General features: G+C 37.8%; 1 protein-coding gene across 8 annotated transcripts in view; it reads left to right on the top strand.

Annotated features, from left to right (window-relative positions):
* Positions 1 to 25,249, top strand: part of BIRC6 (baculoviral IAP repeat containing 6) — a 212,862-nt gene that overhangs the window by 13,661 nt on the left and 173,952 nt on the right. For all 8 annotated transcript variants that reach the window (XM_025260851.3, XM_025260853.3, XM_025260852.3 and 5 more), the window contains exons 2-3: positions 14,165 to 14,346; positions 16,323 to 16,460. In XM_025260851.3, coding sequence (XP_025116636.3) covers positions 14,165 to 14,346; positions 16,323 to 16,460 — 320 coding nt within the window. The remainder of the gene's footprint in view (positions 1 to 14,164; positions 14,347 to 16,322; positions 16,461 to 25,249) is intronic.

Genomic DNA, 25,249 nt, shown 5'->3' on the forward strand with positions numbered 1-25,249 from the left:
TCAGATGTTGTTTAGTCACTAAGTTGTGTCTGATTTCTTTTGCGACCCCGTGGACTGTAGTCTGCCAGGCTCCTCTCTTCATGGGATTTCCGAGGCAAGAATACTGGAGTGGGTTACCATTCCCTTCTCCAGGGCATCTTCCCAACTCAGGGATCAAGCCCATGTCTCCTGCATTGGCAGGTGTATTCTTTACCACTGAGCTACCTGGGGAAAGAGAAGCCCTGTATGATTTCATTACCCAGAGGTGGCTAGTCTTAGCATTTTGGTGTGCAGCAAGTTCTTTTTGCCTTTTTCTATTATTTGATGTATTTTTATAGTAAGATATGTTATGAACTATTTCCCGCCTTTGTTAAAATTGTATTTTCCTGTGTTTTTATTGTATAATTTAAAAATAAATTTTGACTAATGATTATAGTAAATGGACTTTTATGTGTGTGTACTAGTAATACATGCATGGATTCATGTAACCATCACCACAGTCAGGATACAGAGCAGTTTCAACCCCTCAAAGAGTTCTATGTGGTATCTCCTTTGGTATCCCTTTGTAGTCAGCCTCCTCCCCACCCCTGAACCTTTGGCAATCACTGATCTGTTCTCTCTACTGTTTTGTCTTTTCTAGAATGTCATGGAAATGGAACCCTTTAGTACATAACTTTTTGATACTGACTTGTTATGCATAGCATAATGTCTTTGAAAGTCAAGTTGTTGCATGTATCTATCTGTAGGTCATTCCTTTTCATCGCTAAGTATTTCATCATATGAATGTATCGCCATATTTAGTCAGTTACTCTTGGGAGGACATGCTTTTGGTAATTATGAAAAGAACTATTATAAACATCTAAGTACAGATTTTTGTGTGAATGAAGGTTTTATGTCTCCAGGGTAAATATGTAGAAGTGGGATTGCATGGCCATTTGGTGAGTGTATGTTTAACTTCATAAGAAACCGTCAAACTAGTATGGCTGTACCATTATGCATCGCCATTAGACATTTATGAATTACACTTGCCCTGCATCCTTGCGAGCACTTGGTATTGTTACAAAGTCAACACTACCCAAAGCTATTTACAGATTGATTGCAATCCTTATCAAAATCCCAGTCACTACTTTTGCAGAAATAGAAAAATCCATTCTAAAATTTATATGGAATCTCGAGGGACCCCAAACAGCTAGTGTTATTGGAAAAAAAAATGCTGGAGGACTTACACTTCCTGATTTCAAAATTTTTTACTATGGTGCTAAAGTAATCAAAACAGTGTGGTTCTGGTTTAGAATAACGAGTACAGAAGTACGCCTTATATAAGTGGTCAAATAATTATTGGAATGGAGGTCAAGACCATTCTCTTCAAAAAATAGTGCTGAGAAAACTGGATATCCACATGCAAAAGAATGAAGTTCTACCCTTATACAACCGTATTACACCACAGACAAACATTTTCAAAACACCACATACAAAAATTAACTCAAAATGGATCAAAGATTTAAACGTAAGAGCCACAACTGTTAAGCTCTTAGAAGGAAACAAAGTGGAAAAGCTTCACGATGTTGGATTTGGCAGTGAGTTCTTCGATATGACACCAAAGGCACAGACCGCCAATGAATAAATAGACAAATAGGATTTCATCAAAATGAAAACCTTTTGTACATTGAAGGACACTATCAACAGTAAAAAGGCAGAACCCAGAAAGGGAGAAAATATTTGCAAATCACATACCCAGAGATATAGCCAGAAATATTTAGACAATTAGAGAAAACAACAACTCAAAAAACAGCAAAAAACAAATAGCCCAGTTAGAGAATGAGCAAAGGATTTAAATAGACATTTCTCCAGAGAAGATAAACAGATGACCAACAAACACATGAAAAGATGCTCAGCATAATTAATCATTAGGGAAATGCAGATCAAAACCATAATGAGGTATCACTTCACACCCATTAGGATGGTTATTTTCAAAAAAGCAGAGTAAGTGTTGGCAGGGATGTAGAGATATTGGAACCTTTTTGCTGTGTTGGTGGGAATATAAAATGGCGCAGCCACTGAAGAAAACAGTATGCAGTCCTACATATAATTTAAAATTACTTTATGAACTCCCATTTCCACATTTGAGTAATACAGTTATTCAGATAATTAAAAATTATTGTATAAACTCACAATTCCACTTAAATATTGGGTATAAAGAGTTAAAAGCAGAATCTTGAAGAAATATTTGTATGCTATGTTCACAGTGACATTATTCCCAGCTGGACAGAAAGTAGAAGCCACCCAAGTGTCCATCAGTGGATGAATGTATAAACAAAACATGGTGTGTGTATATAATGAAATATTAGCCTTGAGAAGGGAGGAAATTCTGACACATAGTACAACATGGATGAACCTTGAAGATGTTATTGTCAGTGAAGAAAGAGTAGTGACTGTCAGGTCCTGTGGGGACAGAAGTGAAGATTTAGTGTCAGTGATTATAAAGTTTCAGTTTCGCAAGATAAAAAGAGGTCTGTGGATGGATCGTGGTAATAGTCGCAAGACATTATGAATGCACTTCATGCCACTGAACTGTACACTTAATGGTTAAATGGCAAGTTTCATGTAATGTATAAATTTACAACTTGAGAAACATTAAAAAAAAAATCAACTGGTCATGTTTATACAGGCCTATCTCTGGATTCTGTTCCATAGATGTAATATGTTATCTCTTTGCCTGTAGCACACATTCTTGAGGTACTGTAAATTTTATAGCAGGTCTTAAAGTCATATAATGTGATTTGTCCAACTTTATTCTTTATCGAAATTGTTCTGGCTATTCAAGTTCCTTTGCCTTTTCAGATTATTTGGGATTCAGTTTATCTATATCTCAAAAATGCTGTTGGGTTTTTTTTTTTAACTCTTTATTTTGTATTGGAGTATAGCTGTTGAACAGCGTTGTGACAGTTGGACTCAGGTGGATAGCAAAGGACCCAGCCATGCAGACACATGGATCCAGTCTCCCCCGAACTCCCTTCCCATCCAGGCTGCCACGCAACATGGAATTCCTGCTGGGATTTTGATTGAAATTGCGTTAAATCTATAGAGCAGTTTGGAAACTTCATGTCTTTGCTATGTTGATTCTTTTAGTCTATGACCATCGTTTTATTTAGATCTTTTTTGATTTCTTTCACTGATCAGTTGTACTTGTCAGCATACATATTCTGTTTACCTTTTGTTTGATATATATCTTAAGTATTTTATGTTTTTAGAGCTCTTGTAAACTAACTGTTAATTTTTGGGGTAAATTTTGTTTTCAGATTGATCATTGCTAGTAGATATAAAATTGATGGATTTTCATGTATTTGTTCAGTGTAGCCTTGCTAACCCTTCTAGTTCTTGTAGTTTTTGTTTTTATTTATTTTATTTTTTAAAATTTATTTATTTATGGCTGTGCTGCTGCTGCTGCTGCTAAGTCGCTTCAGTCGTGTCCGACTCTGTGCGACCCCATAGATGGCAGCCCACCAAGCTCCCCTGTCCCTGGGATTCTCCAGGCAAGAACACTGGAGTGGGCTGCCATTTCCTTCTCCAATGCATGAAAGTGAAAAGTGAAAGTGAAGTCGCTAAGTCGTGTCCGACCCTCAGGGACCCCATGAACTGCAGCCTTCCAGGCTCCTCTGTCCATGGGATTTTCCAGGCAAGAGTACTGGAGTGGGTTGCCATTTCCTTCTCCAATGCATGAAAGTGAAAAGTGAAAGTGAAGTCGCTCAGTCGTGTTCGACTCTTAGCGACCCCATGGACTGCAGCCTACCAGGCTCCTCTGTCCATGGGATTTTCCAGGCAAGAGTACTGGAGTGGTCTTTATTGCTGCATGCCAGCTTTCTCTAGTTGCAGTGAGCAGGGCTGTTCGCTGCGGTGCACAGGCATCTCATTGTGATGGTTCCTCTTGTTGTGGAGCACAGGCCCTAGGCTTACGGGCTTTAGTTGCTCTGCGGCATGTGAAATCTTCACAGAGCAGGATCCCCTGCATTGGCAGGCAACTTCCTATCCACTGTACCACCAGGGAAGTCCTTGTTTGTTTTTTTTTAGATTCTTTGGGATTTTCTGCATACATAATCATGTTATCAGTGAATAGGGGCTGTTTGATTTCTTCCTAATGTGTCTGGCTCCTCATATCTTACTGCAGTGGCTAGATCCTCCATTAAGATATTAGATAGAACTGTTGAGAGTGTAATATCCTTGTCCTATTCCTGATCTTAGGGGAAAGCCTTCAGTCTTAGTGTTAAGTGTTTGATAGTGGTAGACTCTGTAGCTGTCCTTTATCAGATTGAGGAAATTCCCTTTTAACTTGCTGAGGGCTTTTTTTTTTTTTAAATCATGGAAGTATGTTGTATTTTGCCAGATGTATCTACTGACTTGACTGTGGTTTTTCTTCTTTAAGAAATTATCGTGGTAGCTTACACTGATTGATTTTTGAATACTGAATCAGTTTTGCATTCCTGGGAAAACCCTGTTTGGTCCTGGTGTATTGCTAAACTCCATCTGCTTTTATTTTGTTGAGGATTTTTGCACAATCTCCATGAGGGATAATGGTATGTAGTTTCTTTTTTTGTCCTTTTTCTAGTTTTTGATATCAGGTTAATTTGGGCTTCTTAAAAGGAGTTTGGAAGTGTTCTTCATTTTCTGTTTCTTGAAAAAGATTTTGTAGAATTGGTGTTACTAATTAAATTCCCCAGTGAAATCAGGTAAGCCTGGAGATTTCTTTGAAAAGTTTTAAACTAGGAATTTACTTTCCTTAATTCAGATTATTTGTTTCATTTTGAATAATTTGGTAGTTTGTGGTTTTTATGGAATTTCACCTTTATTTTCTAACTTACGCATATTGATCTGTTTATATTATATCTCAGTTATCTTTTTAACATTTGAAGTGTCAGATTTAAATATTTTGACAACACAAGTTGTCACATGTGCATAGAGTTGTTCATAGTATTCTTTTATTTATCATTTGATGTCTGCAGGATCTGTAGGCTAGCTCCTCTTTCATTTGGTTGTGTTGGTAATTTATGTCTTCTTTTATTCTTTGCCACTCTTGCTAGAGCTTTATCAATTTCATCAATCTTTTCAAGGAACTCATTTTTGCTTATGTTGATTTTTCATTATTGTTTTTCTAGTTTTACTTTTGCATTGATTTCCACTGTTAACCTTTATTATTTCTTACCTTTTCCTTGCTTTGGATTTATTTTGGATTTGTTCTGGTTTTTTTAAGTAGAAGCTAAGGTTATTGATTTAAGGCCTTTTTCCCCACCCCAATATAAACATTCAAGTCCTATAAGTTTTACTCTAATCACTGTTTTAGCATCAGATGACTTGTTTTGATATTATATTTTCATTCTCTTTTGGGTGTGGAGAGCTGTGCTACAGCTTGAGTGATCTCAGTGTTCCCCAGCCAGGGGAGCAGCAGTGAAAGTGCCGTATCCTAACCTCTAGACCATCAGGGAGCTCCCTCATTTTCAATCTTTTAAAAATGTTTTCTGAGTTACTTTAGACTTCATTGACCTAAGATTTGCTTAGGAGTATGTTGTTTAATTTACAAGTATTTAGAGGTTTCCCATTATGTTTCTGTTACTGATTTCTACTTAAATCCTTTGTGGTCATTTTGTTTGTGGTTGGTTGTTTCATTGGAGTATAGTTGTTTTACAATGTTGTGTTAGTTTCTGCTGCTATTGTCATTCAGTCTCTAATTCATTTCTGACTCTTCGTGACTCCATGCACTGCAGCGTGCCAAGCTTCCCTGTCTATCGCTATCTCCTGGAGTTTACTCAAACTCATGTCCATTGAGTCAGTGATGCCTTCGAACCATCTCATCCTCTGTCGGCCCCTTCTCCTCTTGCCCACAGTCTTTCCCAGCATCCGTCTTTTCCAGCGAGTTGACTCTTCACATCAGGTGGCCAAAGTATCAGAGCTTCAGTTTCAGCCTCAGTCCTTCCAGTGAATATTCAGGGTTGATTTCCTTTAGAATTGTCTTGTTTGGTTTCCTTGCAGTCCAAGGGACTCTCAAGAGTCTTCTCCAACACTATAGTTCAAAAGCGTTGATTCTTTCATGCTCAGCCTTCTTTATGGTCTAACTCTCACATCTGTACATGACAACTGGAAAAACCATAGCTTTGACTATATGGACCCTTGTTGGCAAGGTGTTGTTTCTGCTTTTTAATACACTGTCTAGATTTGTCACATCTTTTCTTCCTAGGAGCAGGTGTCTTTTGATTTCATGGCTGCAGTATTTGTCCGCAATAATTTTGGAGCCCAAGAAAATAAAATATGTCACTATTTCTACTTTTCCCCCATCTATTTGCCATGAAATGATGGGACTGAATGCCATGATCTTAGTTTTTTGAATGTTGAATATTAAGCCAGCTTTTTCACTCTCCTCTCTCACCTTCATCAAGAGGCTCTTTAGTTTCTCTTGCTTTTTGCCATTAAATATTAGAGTTCCATAAAAGCAAAGTTTCTCTTTGCTTTTTGCATGTGTATCTGAGGTTGTTGATATTTCGCCCCACAGTCTTGATTCCAGCTTGTGATTCATCCAGCCCAGCATTTTGCATAATGTACTCTGCATGTAAGTTAAATAAACAGGGTGACAGTATACACCGTGACGTACTCCTTTCCCAATTTTGAACTAGTCCATTTCACGTCCGGTTCTAACTGTCACTTCTTGTCCTGCGTACAGGCTTCTCGGGAGACAAGTAAGGTGGTCTGGTAAGTGATTCAGTTATACATATGTATGCATTCTTTTCTTTTATTATGTTCTTTCCCATTAGGACCTTGTTGTTTATCCATTCTGTATATAATAGCTAACATCTGTTAACTTGCTCTATCATCAACCTCTTGCTCTACCCCTGTCCCAACCCTGTCCCCCTTGGCAACCACAAGTCTGTCCTGTGTCCATGAGTCTGTTTCTCTTTTGCACTTAGGATCATTTATGTCACATTTTAGATTCCACATGTAAGTGATATCATATAGTATCTTGTCTTTCTCTTTCTGACTTCACTTAGTATGATAATCTCTAGTTGCACCCTTGGTTGCTGCAAATGACATTGTTTTGTTCTTTTTAATTGTTAAGTAATAGTCCATTATATCGGAGAAGGCAATGGCACCCCACTCCAGTACTCTTGCCTGGAAAATCCCATGGATGGAGGAGCCTGGTAGGCTGTAGTCCATGGGGTCGCTAAGAGTCAGACACGACTGAGTGACTTCCTTTTCACTTTTCACTTTCATGCATTGGAGAAGGAAATGGCAGCCCACTCCAGTGTTCTTGCCTGGAGAATCCCAGGGACAGCAGAGCCTGGTGGGCTTCCGTCTGTGGGATCGCACAGAGTTGGACACGACTGATGCGACTTAGCAGCAGCAGCAGTCCATTGTATATATGTATCACATGCTATTTATCCATTCATCTGTTGATAGACATTTAGGTTGTTTCCATGTTTTGGCTACTATGAATAGTGCTGCTTTGAACATTGGGATGCATGTATCTTTTTGAATAAGAATTTTGTCTGGACATATGCCCAGGACTGGGGTTGCTTGATCTTATGGTAGTTCTCCTTTTAGTTTTCTAAGGAACCTTCATACTGTTTTCCATGGTGGCTGTCCAACTTAAATTCCCACCAGCGGTGAGGAGGGTTCCCTTTTCTCCATGCCATCTCCAGCCTTTGTTATTTGTAGACTTTTTATTTATTTATTTTTTAAACTTACTCTTTTTTTATTTTTTTAAAGATTTTATGTATTTGGCTGCATGGGGTCTTAGTTCCCTGATCAGGGATCAAACCCATGCCCCCTGCATTGGAAGTGTGGAGTCTTATTAACCACTGGACCACTAGGGAATTCCTGTAGACTTTTTAATGATGGCCATTCTGATCTGTGTGAGTTGGTATCTTATTGTAGTTTTGATTTGCATGTTTTCCAATACTTAGTGATGTTGAACATCTTTTTTATGTGCTTATTGGCCATCTGTATTTCTTTTGAGAAATGTCTGTTAAGGTCTTTTGCCCATTTTTGGATTGGGTTGCTTGTTTTTTTGTTGTTGCTTGTATGAGCTATTTGTATGTTTTGGAGGTTAAGGCCTTGTTGATTGCATCATTTGCAAATATTTTCTCCTACTCCATAGGCTGTCTTTTTGTTTTGTTTATGGTTTCCTTTGCTGTGGAAAAGCTTATAAGTTTGATTATGTCCCACGTTTTATTTTTGCTTTTATTTCTGTTGCCTCGGGAGACTGACCGAAGAAAACATCGGCATGATTTATTTATGTCAGAGAGTGTTTTGCCTATGATCTCTTCTAGGAGTTTTATGGTGTTGTGTCTTATATTTAAGTATTTAAGCCATTTTGAGTTTATTTTTGTGTATAGTGTGAGGCTGTGTTCTAACTTCATTGATTTACATGTGATTGTCCAGTTTTCCCAACACCACTTGCTAAAGAGACTGTCTTTTTCCCATTGGGTATTCTTACCTCCTTTGTTGAAGATTAATTGACCAGAGATATGTAGGTTTATTTCTGGGCTCTCAGAGAACATACTTTTATTTCTTTTATATTAAGGTCTGTTTTATGATCCAGGATACAATATATCTTGATTAATTTTCAATGTGCACTTGAATGTGCATTCTACTTAATGATAGGTGGAATCTTTTAAAAATGTTATTGGTTGATGGTGTTCAGTTTCTCTATATTTATGTTCGTTTTCTGTCTGCTAGTTCTGTCAGTTACGGAAAGTTGAATTCTCCAGCTGTGATTATGGATGTCTCTTACTCCTTTCAGTTCTTGTTAATTTTTGCTGAATGTATTTTTAAGTTCTGTTAGGTGTATATATATATATTTAGGATTGCTTCATGAATTGACTCTTTTGTCATGTAATGTCCTCATTTATCCCTGGTGATTTTCTTTGTTCTGATCTTTGTCGCATCTAAATATGACTATTCCGTCTTTCTTTGATTAACATTTACGTGATATATCTTTTTTCCATCATTTTACCCTTTTAGAATGATAAAAGTTTCATTTAGACATCATAGAATTAGATTGCATGTGTATTTTAAATTCCAGTTTGTCTTTTCATTGGCGTACTTAGGCCATTTATGATTAATGAATAGTTGAATTTTGGTTTAGATGCTCCATTTTATTATTGGTTTCCTCTTTTTTTCTCTAGTTTTTCTGCTTTTTTGGCTTGATTTTTTTTTAACCTTATCTGTTGCTTTTGTGTGTTTTCATAGTTACTTGAAGGATTGCAATATATATTTTCCTCTTAGTCTATTTAGAATCAGTATTTTACCACTTTAAGTGGAATGTAGAAACCATACCCGGAGAAGGCAATGGCACCACACTCCAGTACTCTTGCCTGGAAAATCCCATGGACAGAGGAGCCTGGTAGGCTGCAGTCCATGGGGTCGCTAAGAGTTGGACACAACTGAGCAACTTCACTTTCACTTTTCACTTGCATGCATTGGAGAAGGAAATGGCAACCCACTCCAGTGTCTTGCCTGGAGAATCCCAGGGAGGGGGGAGCCAGGGGGCTGCCGTCTGTGGGGTCGCACAGAGTCGGACACAACTGAAGCGACTTAGCAGCAGCAGCAGCAGCAGCAGCAGAAACCATACCACTCTATTGTATCCTCCTCTTTTAAGTTATAATCGACTTATTTATTATATATATGTGACATTGAAGAGTATCAGACATTGTAGTAATTTTTGCTTTCAGTTATCAAATACATTTAAAAGACTGAGTTGGAGAAGCATCACTTATATTTACCCAGATATTTACCATTTCTGTAGCTCTTCCCTCATTCTTGATACTCTGTAATTTCCCTTCTCTTTGATGAACTTCTTTTTGTGATTCTTTCTGAGCAGGTTTCCTGACAACATTTCTAGTTAGTGTTCCCTCATCTGAGAATGTCTTTATTTCACCTTCATTCTTGATGGATTTTTTTTTGTTGAATTGAATTTCTTTTTTGCAGTACTCTACAAATTGTTCAGTTCCAAGTGAAGTCCATGATTTTTTAATGATAAACGTGCTTTTATTGTAGTTATTACTTACCTGTACGTAACATATCCTCTGGTTGCTTTCAAGATTTTTCTTTGTTAGTTTTAGTTTTAAGTTTCAGCAGCTTTTTGTGTCTGGCTGTGAATTTTTAACTTATTATTTTTGTGAAATTTCTCCTGCTCCCAAAGAAAACCTGTACTAATGCAAGTCATTAGTGTCAATCAGGAATCTGCAAACTATGGCCTGTCTCCTGATTTTATAAATAAATGCTAGTAGAACACATCTGCTGCTGCTACTGCTGCTGAGTCGCTTCAGTCGTGTCCGACTCTGTGCGACCCAGTGGACGGCAGCCCACCAGGCTCCCCTGTCCCTGGGACTCTCCAGGCAAGAACACTGGAGTGGGTTGCCATTTCCTTCTCCAATGCATGAAAGTGAAAAGTGAAAGTGAAGTCGCTCAGTCGTATCCGACTTTTCGCGACCCCCGTGGACTGCAGCCCACCAGGCTCCTCTCTCCATGGGATTTTCCAGGCAAGAACATTGGAGTGGGGTGCCATTGCCTTCTCTGAGAAGACGTCTACATCCATTTATTTACTAAAATAAAGTAAATAAATGTTTCTTTTGTAGTACAGTGGCAGAGTTGAGTAATTGTGAGAAAAGACCTTAAATACTATTTGATCTTTTTATAAGAAGTTTGCTGATAATCTGGTATAGTTGGAGGAAATTTGAGTGTTTCTTATGAGGCCTTAAATACTATTTGATCTTTTTATAGGAAGTTTGCTTATATCTGGTATAGCTGAAAGAAATTTGAGTGTTCTTCTGTTAAATTTTCTGCTTGAATTTCTTTTTAAAGTTTATCTGTGTAGGGTTCAAAGTCATTTTATAATTGTCTTCTAACAAGGTGCAACATGTGGTATAGAATGGGTATAAGAGTTTTCCCCCCTCTATTTAAAAACTGAAAATGACTTCTTAGCTGATTTTCCTCAAAAACTTAAAACATTAGTTAAGCATGGCTCTTCTTTCTTTGAGAAATTTATTTTCAGACATTTTAAACTCATAGGGCAAATAAAGTATAAATTTCTGTTTATTTTAAAGGTAGCCTTGGAAGTTTAAATATAGATTATAAGTTTTTTTTATTAATGTTATTTGCAGCATTAAAATGTGTTGACATTGTTCCATAGTAATACTTCCAAAACCATGAAACAAAGCAATATGAATAAAAGTATAATTTAACATATAATTTCATACAAAATTTTGAAGATATTTTCTTACTGAGAGCTCAGCCATAGGTTTCTTGGTTTCGTCATCTCTTTTATGAACCTTTATGTACTTAAAATTGTTATTCTTTTAACTGAAAATAAATGTTGATTTTTACCGCCCATTGTGAAACCTATGCTTGGTTTTTTTGGTTTTTTTTTTGCTGTACAAATACTCAGTTCTGGGTCACACTTAAGCACACATGGATTTCATTTTTTTCCAAAATTAGAGAATTTGTGTCCTTGATCTTATTTTTTGTCAGGTAAAAAGAGTTGCTCGAACATGTTAAGATGATGAAAAGTTCCCTAAAACGTTCTTTGTTCATTGAAGGATATTTTTTCTTCACAGAAATCTAGAACTTGTTTACTGGTGGATGTAAATAAAATCTTGAGCATACTATGTGACTACATTAACAGAGCTCTTTTTCTTGAAATAAAGTTCTCAGGCTGAGTAAAAGATTCAGAGAAAGAGTCTGTGGTGGGTTGTATAATCTTCCCTCAGAATTCACGTGCTCATGGGAACCTCAGATTGTGACCTTATTTAGAAACAGGGTCTTTGCAGGTGTAATTAGTTAAAATGAGGTCATATGAGCTCAAAGAGCCTTTAGGGTAGGGTAGTATGGCCGATAATCAGTTTACTGTCTTCTGCTGTGCAGTACAGAAAGTCACTGCTTACAAATGGCCTTTTGTAACTCAGCTCAGAAATACCGGGAATGGACTCATCTGAATAAACATGGTCCTTTTACATGCTCTGTGGGCCTGAAAGACTTCTGAAGTCATTGCCAGTAAGGCTGTTTGGTCACTGTGCATTACTTTGAGTGCTAATATTATATAGTGTAAGAAATTAAAAAAAAAACTATTTTTTTTTTTTTTTTGTCACGATCTGTTGAATTCTGGGGTTGCATGGAAACCCAGTTGAAAACCCTGGTGTAGATTTTTACATTTTATACCTCTGTACAAATTTTAACAAAATAATGGTTTTTATAGTTCCTTACCTAATGACCTATGCCTAAAACAAAACAATTTGTAGTTTTGTTTTTTTTTTTTTTTAATTTACAGTTATGTGTGGGAGGCATGGCACATATGGGAAATCCCTGCCTTCTGCTGAATTTTTCTGTGAACCAAAAACCTCTATAAAAAAAGGAATAGTCTGTTTTAAAATTTGAAACTATCTTTACAAGTTCTTATGTAATTTTACTCTGAGTTCCTATAATTTGTATGATTTCTTGTGGTTTTACCTAGAGATGAGAAGTGGTAGGTAAATATTCCTGTTTTATTGTATTACAGAGATTATTTTTATGTATGCTGACATACATTTCAAACCAATAGATCTGAGAATGAACTATAGAAATTCCATGAATTTTTCTTTGTTTTATGTAGATAATGAGTAAGTTTCTAATCAGTTTTGTAATGCCTCCAAAATGAGAGAGCTATAATAATTTGAGATTAAGAAAGCTAACCTTAATATTCATTGATTATAACATGTTTTATAGTTGTCCTAGACATTGATGAGTAGGACCCTGGTTTATCTCTTTGCTGCTTTTGTATTACTGTGCAATAATAGTACCAAGATCAGGAATGTTCTGTAGACTTGTGGTGGGAGTTTAGAATAAGGTGTACTGACTGGTGGCAGAATTACTTGTCCACAGAGAAGTTTCTTCACTAGTACAATTAAATTTTACAGTTGATCATTTATTCAAGTCTTTTTATAGAGACTGTATTCATGACAGTGTTTAACATTAGTTTTTTTTATAAATTAAAATGTAGAAATCAGTGTTCTCTTTTCCAAATTGTGCTTTTTGGTTTTATATTTAAAGCTTCCGTGCTTTACTGTCTTTTGTAATACTCCTTGAAATCCTACTCTTAATTTATTCTGATAAATTTTATGGTTAGTATATTCATTTTCTATTAAAATACTCTTCTGATATTGATTCAGCAGAAACTTCAGAGGACATTGATCTTCAGTAATAGTTGACTGTGGTTTTTCACTGGTAGTTGAACTAAGAGACTGCTAGTTCTCTTAACTTAGGTTATAGCCATCATCCATAATTTTATCTCAGATATGTATGTGTGTGTACTCAGTTGTGTCCGACTGTTTGCAGCCCCACGGACTATAACCTGCTAAGCTCCTCTGTCCATGGGATTTCCCAGGCAAGAATGCTGGAGCAGGTTGCCATTTCCTCCTCCAGGGAACCTTCCTGACCCAGGGATTGAATTTATGCCCCTTCTGTCTCCTGCATTGGCAGATGGATTCTTTACCACTAGTGCCACCTGGGACTGGGAAGCCGTCTTCCCCCTGGGAAGCATATCTTAGGTATAAAAGCCCAAAAGAACTTTTGAGGTCATTACCTAGAAACTGTCCACATTGACTTTATGCTTAATGACTTTTGTAGGGGAAGTAGGGAAAGATGTAAAAAAATACAGACTATTTATTTATTTTAATTACAGTATAGTTGATGTACAATGTTGTATAGTATTGGATATTTAAATTTTTTTTTCCAAACAAGTTACTTTGAAGTAGTGTAATACAGAGAACTTCCCTATAACCTTTACTAAGTTCCACTAATTTTAATATTTTAATACTTTACCACACTTGGTTATCATTCCCTCATGTATACATTCATACTGCTTTTGCTCACTTGTGAATAGGTTGCATATATCATATCCTTTTATCCTTTACTATTCGTATGTTTATTTCTAAGAACAATGATATTCGCTTTCATAACAGCAATATAGTTTTCAAGTTCTGATAATTTCATATTGTTACTTTAAGCTACAGTACATATTCCAATTTAATCAGTTCTAATAATGGCCTTTAGAGAATCTTTTTGTAGTCAAAGATTATATAAGGTATTTAGTTGCCATGTAAGCATTTATTTTAAAAGATCTATTGGTCTTAAAATCGTCAGTGTTGAATTTTTGTTCTTTTAACAGCTAAACCAGGTGGACAGGTGAAATGTCAGTATATTTCTGCCGTGGATAAAGTTATTTTTGTGGATGATTATGCAGTAGGGTGTAGGAAGGACCTTAATGGAATCTTGTTGTTAGACACTGCTCTGCAAACTCCAGTTTCAAAGCAAGATGATGTGGTTCAGCTTGAATTACCTGTCACAGAGGTAAGTTGAAATAAGTATGCTTTTCTACTTAATGTAGTTTCAGACATACTAGTCGTTAAATGAAATTAGATTGTCCTTTGAGGATATTATCTACATACCCCTATAAAAACAAGGAATTGTGAATTATACAGGTTAAACCACTTTAACAGAAACCCCAAAATACAATGGCTTAAACAAGATAGTTTTTTTCTAGTAACAGTACAAGGAAAGTATAGGGACAACTTTGCTTACTGCAACACTTAGCTTCCATCTCTTGAGTCCAAGACTGCTGCTTCAAGTCTCGTTACTTCCCAGGTTTAGGGAAAGGGAGGACAAAAGGCCAGGGAGCACACTGGCATTGCCCGCCCTTCCTTTCCTCCTTTCCCTTTTACCTCCCTCCCTCATCCTTTCCTTCTCTCTCTACCCCCTTCTTCATTTTTCTTAATTCTCTTTTACGAGCTGTTTCACGTGTGCCCTTTTCATATTCAGTCAATTCATTGGCCAGAATGTAGTCATATGGCCACATTAAGCTGAGGTGGTTTTTTTCTTTAATATTAAAAAAGAAGAAATAAATATTAATGGACAACCAGTAATCTTGGCTATGTAACATGTTTCTTAACAATTCCAGATTAAAATTTCAACATACATATTTTTATGTTACATATTTATTACTTAATTTATAAGTGTGTCCTAACTTAAATTCTTTTGTGTATGTTGATGTTCATATCATGTAATTTAAAACTATATTTTTTAGATTTATCAGACTTTAAATCATCTTAAAAATATAAGCGATTATAATGTATTCCCCCCAAAAGTGAGATATTATTTCTGTCTTTATCCCAATTTGCTGATTATTAACTGTTTTGTGTTTGGTGGATTGATATAATTAGTTGATAAAATCAATATAGCTTATTTCCCATTTTTAAGACATGCAAAGTGTTACTGTGTGGGTCAGTGTCATATCACAGGCATCTAGTATGTTAATATGGAAAGCATTTGCTGAAGTTCTGAGCTCTGAAAACAGAGTAGCCATCTTTTTGTCATAAGAATATCTCGATCTGGGGGCATGTTAAAATCTTTGGACAGAAAATTAATTATAATTAGTTCTACTTGTTTTGAATATTTTTTCCCCTCCTACTTTAAGGAAATTAGACCTGGTAATATCTTAATAAAGCTGATATCTTCTATACATTGTAGTGTACAATGAAAGATGGTATCAAACCATTGGGTTTTAAAAGGAACTACAGAATTACAATAAAATAGTTGAACATTTGTATAAAATGGACCCTGAAGTCAATATTTAGCTAGATATTTAGCCAACTTCTGCCACCTCTCCCACCTTGCCAGCTCCTGATGTCTATTGCTGGTTTTCTTTCTTTTTACACAAATATTTATAGTTGTCTTGTTCATGTAATACTGTTGGTAGTTCTTCCACCATCCTAGGTACCCTTTCCTGCATCACCTTGGTTTCTCACTGTCTTGCCTAAAGTGTGCGGTCCTGGGTTTGGTTGGATTAGTGTGGATGTGTTCTTTTCCATATATTGACCATATATTTCTGTTACTGTACTTGATATTGAATACGTGGGTAACAATGCAAAGGGCTTTTTTAAAATTACCTGATGATTTAATGAGTGACCCCTCTTACGGTTTTACATAGTAAAGCTCACTGAGGGACTTTACATTTGTCTTTAAATTTTTCTCCCTTTTATTTTTGTTTATAGTTTCAGCTTGTCCAGTTTTTTCTCTCTGGCTTTGGTTTATAAAAACTTCCATGTATGGAGACTTTACTATGTGGTACTATGCTGAGTACATTGCTTTATCTCATTTAATTTTCTAACAGCCTTGCAAATCATTATTTGGTTAGCTAAGTTTGTTTAAAAAAAGTAGAAGTAGTAAATTTTCATATAGTACCTTTCAGAATTAAAATATTTGTGTAAGAATCCGAATTAAACATTTTTGGTGTGATTAATCTTTTGTGATCATCTTTTTTTATTTAGGCACAACAGCTCTTATCAGCATGTTTAGAAAAGGTAGATGTTTCTAGCACGGAGGGTTATGATTTGTTCATCACACAGCTCAAAGATGGTTTGAAAAATACATCTCATGAGACTGCAGCAAACCACAAAGTTGCTAAGGTAAGAAGTTAAAAAAAAATTACTTTGTTTAGGGTTATAACAGAAAGAACATTTCCATACTTTTGCCTTTCTCTGTTCTCCCTTCACTGATGACTATGGTGGGAGATAGGGCTTTGAATTAAATCCTTGGCTATATTTCATTAATTCTTCTGCATTTTTCTTTTAAGATTTATAAAAAAATTATAAATGTAATACATATACAATTTTTATATTGAAGCATATAAAGTAGAAGCTGTTTTCTAAAAAAATTTTGCCTTTGTAAATATCTTCTTTCTCAAGTCTAGTTGAAATTATACTAAAATACTGTAATGTACTGTTTGGACTGCTTAGTCTGCTTGGACTGCTGTAATGGAATACCACCAGCTGAGTGGTATTTCTTTTGGTAAAGTCCTTCTTTCTGGGATATAGCTGGTACCTTCTCACTGTGTCCTTATATAGTGAAAAAAGGAAGGGATCTCTCTGGAGCCTCTTTTATAAAAGAGGGCTGCACCCTCATGACCTAAGTACTTTCCTTCCAAAAGCCCTACCTGCTAATAGACTCCCCTTTTGGGTTAGAATTTCGGCAGATGAATTTTGCAGGGATACAAGCATTCAGATTATAGCATATACCTTGCTTTTTTTCATTGAAGAATGTATATTGAGGATCTTTTCATATCAGTGCTCGTATATCATCTGCATTCTTCCTAATATTTATATTGAAGTACATTTTGTAAATTCACCATGATTTTATGAATCTTAATTCCGTTAGTAGAACGTTTTATTTAGTAAAAACAGAAACCATGTTGTGCATTTCAACAGAGAGAAGTTATTGTGAGAAATTGACTTAATATGTGTATGAGAACCAAAAAAGTGAAAACAAAACCCTGAGGTAACACAGATGGTGACTGTGGGAAGCAGCACTCGTTTTGGTCTGAAGGAACACGATGTTCAGGTTTTAGAATGTAGATCCTTAAAAATTTAAGAGCAGAGCCTCCGTGGATCTGGGACTTCGGACTCCTGAGGTGGAGTTGTTATCCAGTAGGTACCTCAGGAGCTTGGAGATTGGAACCTTCTGAACTGAGACTCAGATTTCTGAAGAGAGGTGCTACTCGGCTGATGTTAGTGCCTCTGAGGGAGATATATGAGACTGGTCCTCGGAGTGCTAAGAAAACAGAACAAAAAAACTTCTGAAGATCAGAGGAGTCAACAGCTGCCACCAGATCCTTTGCTAACATGATGTTGCAGCAATGACAAGTAATTTAGCAAAAAGCAAGTCTTTTTTTCCCCTATCATGCTTTCCAATTTCCATCCTGTGTTCCTTTGTCAGCACTTGACAGTCAGGAAAGTGGTTGGTAAACAAGAAATAATAGTTTATAGTATCCCAGCCCCAACATGACTGAGAAGAGAGGAAAGGGTAGGTTTGGACCTGAGAGACAGTAGCTTAATAACTGGCACAGTCTGCTCCTTTGGCTACTCATCATCTTCATACATACCATCTATACATGTTTGAACTTTCATGCAACGAAAATGTTATGCTTTTACTTAATAAGAGGCTCTGTTCCTAAAAAGAAAATGAAGATTTGTCTCACCCTGTCCTCAGAACAGGCAGACAAAAAGTTTCAAAAGATACTTTATCCATCTGTAGGTGATACTGGCTACTCTTAAAATTTATAGTTTCAAGTGTTTAGGTAACAGAGCTGTGCTACCTAATCACTAAACCTAAATTAAACCCATCTAAAACTAAACACTAAATTAACTACAACAAAAAATTCTTCTGTAAAATAATGACTTACCTCTCTGTGTCTTTATCTATCGAAATCTTCATCCATCTATCATTTATGTAATGAGAAGAAAATACATATAGTTAGCATATCTCTCAGTTCTATACTTGTGTATAATATAAAGATGATATTCTTGATATTTACAGTCTCCTTCTCCTAGCTGTTCCATACTCCCTTTGTCCTTAGCCAGCAGTGTTAAGGTCAGGTGTCTTTATACTGTCAAGTGACCTGAGTCTTCACTCTCCCAGGATTCAGATCCTTTGTAGTGCTGTGCTCAGTTGTAATTGTCCTTTCACTCTTGTATATTGGATGTGGAAGAGCTTAGAGGCACCCTGGAGAATCTCTTGGATTGTAATTAAATTCTCCTTACTTGGTTTGAATGGCAAACCACTTCAGTATTCTTGCCTTGAGAACCCCATGAACAGTATGAAAAGGCAAAATGATAGGATACTGAAAGAGGAACGCCCCAGGTCAGTAGGTGCCCAATATGCTACTGGAGATCAGTGGAGAAATAACTCCAGAAAGAATGAAGGGATGGAGCCAAAGCAAAAACAATACCCAGCTGTGGATGTGATTGGTGATAGAAGCAAGGTCCGATGCAGTAAAGAGCAATATGGCATAGGAACCTGGAATGTCAGGTCCATGAATCAAGGCAAATTGGAAGTGGTCAAACAAGAGATGGCAAGAGTGAATATTGACATTCTAGGAATCAGCGAACTGAAATGGACTGCAATGGGTGAATTTAACTCAGATGATCATTAATCTACTACATTATATCTTCTGAATCCCTCAGAAGAAATGGAGTAGCCATCATGGTCAACAAAAGAGTCCGAAATGCAGTACTTAGATGCAATCTCAAAAATGACAGAATGATCTCTGTTCGTTTCCAAGGCAAACCATTCCATATCACAGTAATCCAAGTCTATGCCCCAACCAGTAACGCTGAAGAAGCTGAAGTTGAATGGTTCTATGAAGACCTACAAGACCTTTTAGAACTAACACCCCCAAAAGATGTCCTTTTCGTTATAGGGGACTGGAATGCAAAAGTAGGACGTCAAGAAACACCTGGAGGAACAGGCAAATTTGGCCTTGGAATACGGAATGAAGCAGGGCAAAGACTAATAGAGTTTTGCCAAGAAAATGCACGGGTCATAGCAAACACCCTCTTCCAACACCACAAGAGAAGACTCTACACATGGACATCACCAGATGGTCAACACCAAAATCAGATTGATTATATTCTTTGCAGCCAAAGATGGAGAAGCTCTATACAGTCAGCAAAAACAAGACTGGGAGCTGACTGTCGCTCAGACCATGAACTCCTTATTACCAAATTCAGACTTATATTGAAGAAAGTAGGGAAAACCACTAGACCATTCAGGTATGACCTAAATCAAATCCCTTATGATTATACAGTGGAAGTGAGAAATAGATTTAAGGGCCTAGATCTGATAGAGTGCCTGATGAACTATGGAATGAGGTTCATGACATTGTACAGGAGACAGGGATCAAGACCATCCCCATGGAAAAGAAATGCAAAAAAGCAAAATGGCTGTCTGGGGAGGCCTTACAAATAGCTGTGAAAAGAAGAGAAGCGAAAAGCAAAGGAGAAAAGGAAAGATATAAGCATCTGAATGCAGAGTTCCAAAGAATAGCAAGAAGAGATAAGAAAGCCTTCCTCAGCGATCAATGCAAAGAAATAGAAGAAAACAAAAGAATGGGAAAGACTAGAGATCTCTTCAAGAAAATTAGAGATACCAAGTATGGGAACATTTCATGCAAAGATGGGCTCGATAAAGGACAGAAATGGTATGGACCTAACAGAAGCAGAAGATATTAAGAAGCGGTGGCAAGAATACACAGAAGAACTGTACAAAAAAGATCTTCACGACACAGATAATCACGATGGTGTGATCACTCACCTAGAGCCAGACATCCTGGAATGTGAAGTCAAGTGGGCCTTAGGAAGCATCACTATGAACAAAGCTAGTAGAGGTGATGGAATTCCAGTTGAGCTATTTCAAATCCTGAAAGATGATGCTATGAAAGTGCTGCACTCAATATGCCAGCCAGTTTGGAAAACTCAGCAGTGGCCACAGGACTGGAAAAGATCAGTTTTCATTCGAATCCCAAAGAAAGGCAATGCCAAAGAATGCTCAAACTACCGCACAATTGCAGTCGTCTCACATGCTAGTAAAGTAATGCTCAAAATTCTCCAAGCCAGGCTTCAGCAATATGTGAACCGTGAACTTTCTGATGTTCAAGCTGGTTTTAGAAAAGGCAGAGGAACCAGAGATCAAATTGCCAACATCCGCTGGATCATGGAAAAAGCAAAAGAGTTCCAGAAAAACATCTATTTCTGCTTTATTGACTATGTCAAAGCCTTTGACTGTGTGGATCACAATAAACTGGAAAATTCTGAAAGAGATGGGAATACCAGACCAGCTGACCTGCCTCTTGAGAAATCTGTATGCAGGTCAGGAAGCAACAGTTAGAACTGGACATGGAACAACAGACTGGTTCCAAATAGGAAAAAGAGTACATCGAGGCTGTATATTGTCACCCTGCTTATTTAACTTATATGCAGAGTACATCATGAGCAACGCTGGACTGGAAGAAACACAAGCTGGAATCAAGATTGCCGGGAAAAATATCAGTAACCTCAGATATGCAGATGACACCACCCTTATGGCAAAAAGTGAAGAGGAAGTAAAAAGCCTCTTGATGAAAGTGAAGTGGAGAGTGAAAAAGTTGGCTTAAAGCTCAACATTCAGAAAACGAAGATCATGGCATCCGGTCCCATCACTTCATGGGAAATAGATGGGGAAACAGTGGAACAGTGTCAGACTTTATTTTTTTGGGCTCCAAAATCACTGCAGATGGTGACTGCAGCCATGAAATTAAAAGACGCTTACTCCTTGGAAGGAAAGTTATGACCAACCTAGATAGCATATTGAAAAGCAGAGACATTACTTTGCCAACAAAGGTCCGTCTAGTCAAGGCCATGGTTTTTCCTGTGGTCATGTATGGATGTGAGAGTTGGACTGTGAAGAAGGCTGAGTGCTGAAGAATTGATCTTTTTGAACTGTGGTGTTGGAGAAGACTCTTGAGAGTCCCTTGGACTGCAAGGAGATCCAACCAGTTGGTTCTGAAGGAGATTAGCCCCGGGATTTCTTTGGAAGGAATGATGCCAGAGCTGAAACTCCAGTAGTTTGGCCACCTCATGCAAAGAGTTGACTCATTGGAAAAGACTCTGATGCTGGGAGGGATTGGGGGCAGGAGGAGAAGGGGATGACAGAGGATGAGATGGCTGGATGGCATCACTGACTCGATGGACGTGAGTCTGAGTGAACTCTGGGAGTTGGTGATGGACAGGGAGGCCTGGCGTGCTGCGATTCATGGGGTCGCAAAGAGTCAGACACGACTGAGCGACTGAACTGAACTGAACTGCTTTTGTTTTCCATCAATCCAGTTTCCCTTGTCAGTTTTAATCATATTAACCAGTAGATTTACCACCCACTTTGTCTGATGATTCAGTGACAAGTTGTTGTACAGTGTGATTTTTTTTTTTTTCAGGTATATAGTATAATGATTTAATGTATATTGCTGTTCAGTTGCTAAGTCGTGTCTGATTGACTGTTTGCGACCTCATGGACTTCAGCACAGGAGGCTCCCCTGTCCCTCCACTATTTCCCGGAGTTTGCTCCAACTCATGTCCATTAAGTCGGTGATGCCATCCAACCATCTCATCCTGTCACCCCCTTCTCCTTTTGCATTTATTCTTGCCTAGCATCAGTGGAGAAGGCAATGGCACCCCACTCCAGTACTCTTGCCTGGGAAATCCCATGGATGGAGGAGCCTGATAGGCTGCAGTCCATGGGGTCGTTAAGAATCAGATACGACTGAGCGACTTCACTTTTACTTTTCACTTTCATGCATTGGAAAAGGAAATGGCAACCCACTCCAGTGTTCTTGCCTGGAGAATCCCAGGAACAGGGGAGCCTGGTGGGCTGCCATCTATGGGGTCTCACAGAGTCGGACACAACTGAAGTGACTTAGCAGCAGTAGCAGCAGCAGCAGCAGCAGCAGCAGCATCATCATCAGGGTCTTTTCCAATGAATTGGCTGGCTCTTTGCATCAGGTGGCCAAAGTATTGGAGCTTCAGTTTCAGCATCAGTCCTGCCAATGAACATTCTGGGTTGATTTCCTTTAGGATTGACTGGTTTGATCTCAATGACAAGAGGAACCCAAAATTGCTGGATAGCAGTGTTAACACGTAATTCAGTTCAACCATTGTTGTACCCTTGGTGGAACATTCCTTCCTTGTCACAAGACCTCTAGAGCCTAAAGCTTAAAAAGAAAAAAAGCTGTAAATGGATTATTAAGTATAATAGCAACCCTGCTGGGAGAAGCTATATTATGTGTTTTTTGTTGATTGAGAGCATATGCATAATCCTGTAACGTTAGAACTCCACACTTTTACGCATCTCTCCCAATTAGTACTGTAAATGAGTCTTTGGAAGGGCCCACACTTTTTCGTCAGGTCATCTTCTGTAAGAGACCACAGTAAGACAGTTCAGTTTCATGGGGCAAGAGCCCATTGTTGCCCCTACTTCTTCGTGTACCTCCCCACCTCCAAGCCCCTCCCCCCACCTTTGAAGTGCGTTCTTACTGAGAAGCCAAAAGCAAAGTTGTATAGAATACTTTGTAGTGGTTTAATATTATGGCAGAAGCATTGTGGGCAGAACAGATAAATGCAGTCAGAATACGTATCTACAGTAAAGACAAATTGCTGTCCAATCCATAATGGAAGAAATCTAATATAATCAACCTGCAATCAGGTAATTGGCTGTTTCTTCTGGAAAACGGTGTCCCATTGGTGGCTCAACTTTGGTATTTGCTATTGGCAGGCCTGCAGTTAGCCTGCTTAGTCTTGGTGAGAGTAAGTTCATGTTGGACCTGTGCATACCCTCTGTCTCTGTTACCATGGCATTTTGCATATAGATTCATTGAGCAAGCACTGGAGTGGTTATGGCGAAAGAGTGAGTGACATTCATAAACTGTGTATAATTTGTCCATTTCCTCTATAATGGATGTCTTTTGATAAGCATTCACATATTTCACAAATATTTTCATACTGTGTTTATTTGGAGAGGTCTGTCCATAGACCTTTTACCCTTGACTTCCTTTTTAACAATCTTCCAATCCTGATCTTTCCAGATGTCTGAACATCCAACCAAAACGTTAGCCACTGTCTATTATTCAGTGAGGACCTTTACTTCTGGTCACTTCTCAATCCAGACAAAGAGAACAGTCCAATGTACTGGTTGAAGTTCTGCCCACTGAAAAGATTTGCCTTCATCCCTGTCCTGATTGGGACTGTGGTGTTGCAGCCATCCGCTTTGGTACGGCACTTTCATAACGTGAGAACCATCTATGTCAGATCTAAAGGTTTTCTTCCTCAGTTATCCCATCATAGGGAGTTCCTTGTGAAGCCATCAGTGTGGAATGAGAAAGGAGCTGTTGTCAGAATAGGTATTGTAGAAATCTCAGCTCCTTGATTATTCAGCTGGTTTAAAATTGAATTGCCTTTTGGACTTTCTCAAGATTGGTTTCTTATAAACCGCTTAATGAATACTAGCCCTCATGCCCAGTAATACGGTTTGGTGTATCAGATAACATCTAGTTTGTGATGGACAGCTCTGATTGCATGCACATTTGTCCCACGGGTAGACACATGTTTATGAGAACTAACTACTAAGAGGCCAGGAGCTGTTTCTCTAGAGGAGAAGAATTATTTACAGGAGAGAGCATGGTTTTGTCTTAGCATCCTGCTACATTATTGTCCCAGAGAGTCTTTACAGCATCTTTACTTGGAGCAGATACTTCTAGTGTCATTAAATATGCTCACAAGATACACATGGTGGAGCATCTTGTGATTCAGCCTGGGTGTGCTGAGGAACCTCTTATTTTGTGCCTTATGTATTATTTGATAATTGAGTTACAGCAACATTCTCAAATATGCTGAACACTGGATCCAAAATCTACTTAGGCCCATTGAGCATTGTGCCTCTTTTCATTGTTGTAGCAACTTTTCTTTCACCTTGGGGGAAACATCCTGACACGCCTAGCCTACTGGACCTCTAGAAACTTCACAGAGATTTTAGGACCCTGAGTTTTTCTGGGGATATTGATTCTCTCTGGCTTGCATGTGTCTTACTAAGGCATTTAAGGTCCTTGCTCCTTTCCCCTCATTTGGACCAGTTACTGTGATGTTACTAATACAATAGACCAAGGTGCTGATCTGCAGGATGTTGGGTTGATCAGGGTCTCTGCAGATTAGATTTTGGTAAAGAGCATGAGTCCTAGGGTAAGACTGTGCAGATTTCTTGTTTCTGCCAGGTAAAAGCAGCTTACTTTTGGATGGTCCTTAAAATTAGTGTAGACCAAAAGGTATTTGACAGAATTGTAACTGCCTACCAAATATCAAGGGATTTGTTAATTTGCTTCAGTAAAAATACCTCATCTGAAATATCAGCTGCAGTTGAAGTACACCTGATTTTACTATCCACGGTCATTCTTCAAGATCCATTTACGTTTTGCATGGGCCAGTGGGTCAGTTAACTGGAGTTGAGGTAGTTTGATTACCCCTCTGTCAGGTCTGTTAATGTGACATTAATCTCATAAATTTCCTCAGAATGTGGTATTGCTGTAGTTTAGTAGCTTTGTAGGAAAAAAATGAAAGTTCTAGGGGCTCCTGCTTGACTTTTCTTCCTTTAGTAGTCTAAGAGGATCAGAGGAACAGTGTAGGAATTTTTCTAGTTTCCTGTTCTATTTCTCTTCCAGTTATATATTTGGGAGCTAGAGAGATAGCTACAAGTTAGATCTGGGGATCCACAGAGCTCACTGAGACAGCTTTGGGCCAAAATTCCAGTAGTCACTTCACCATAAGTCTCCACTTTGATTAATGGACTACAGTGATGTTTTAGGTCAGTTCAGTGTTCCTCTCTTGTAATGCCTGGAATATCA

Source organism: Bubalus bubalis, chromosome 12 (genome assembly GCF_019923935.1).
Source record: "Bubalus bubalis isolate 160015118507 breed Murrah chromosome 12, NDDB_SH_1, whole genome shotgun sequence".
In the NCBI taxonomy this organism is placed as follows: domain Eukaryota; kingdom Metazoa; phylum Chordata; class Mammalia; order Artiodactyla; family Bovidae; genus Bubalus; species Bubalus bubalis.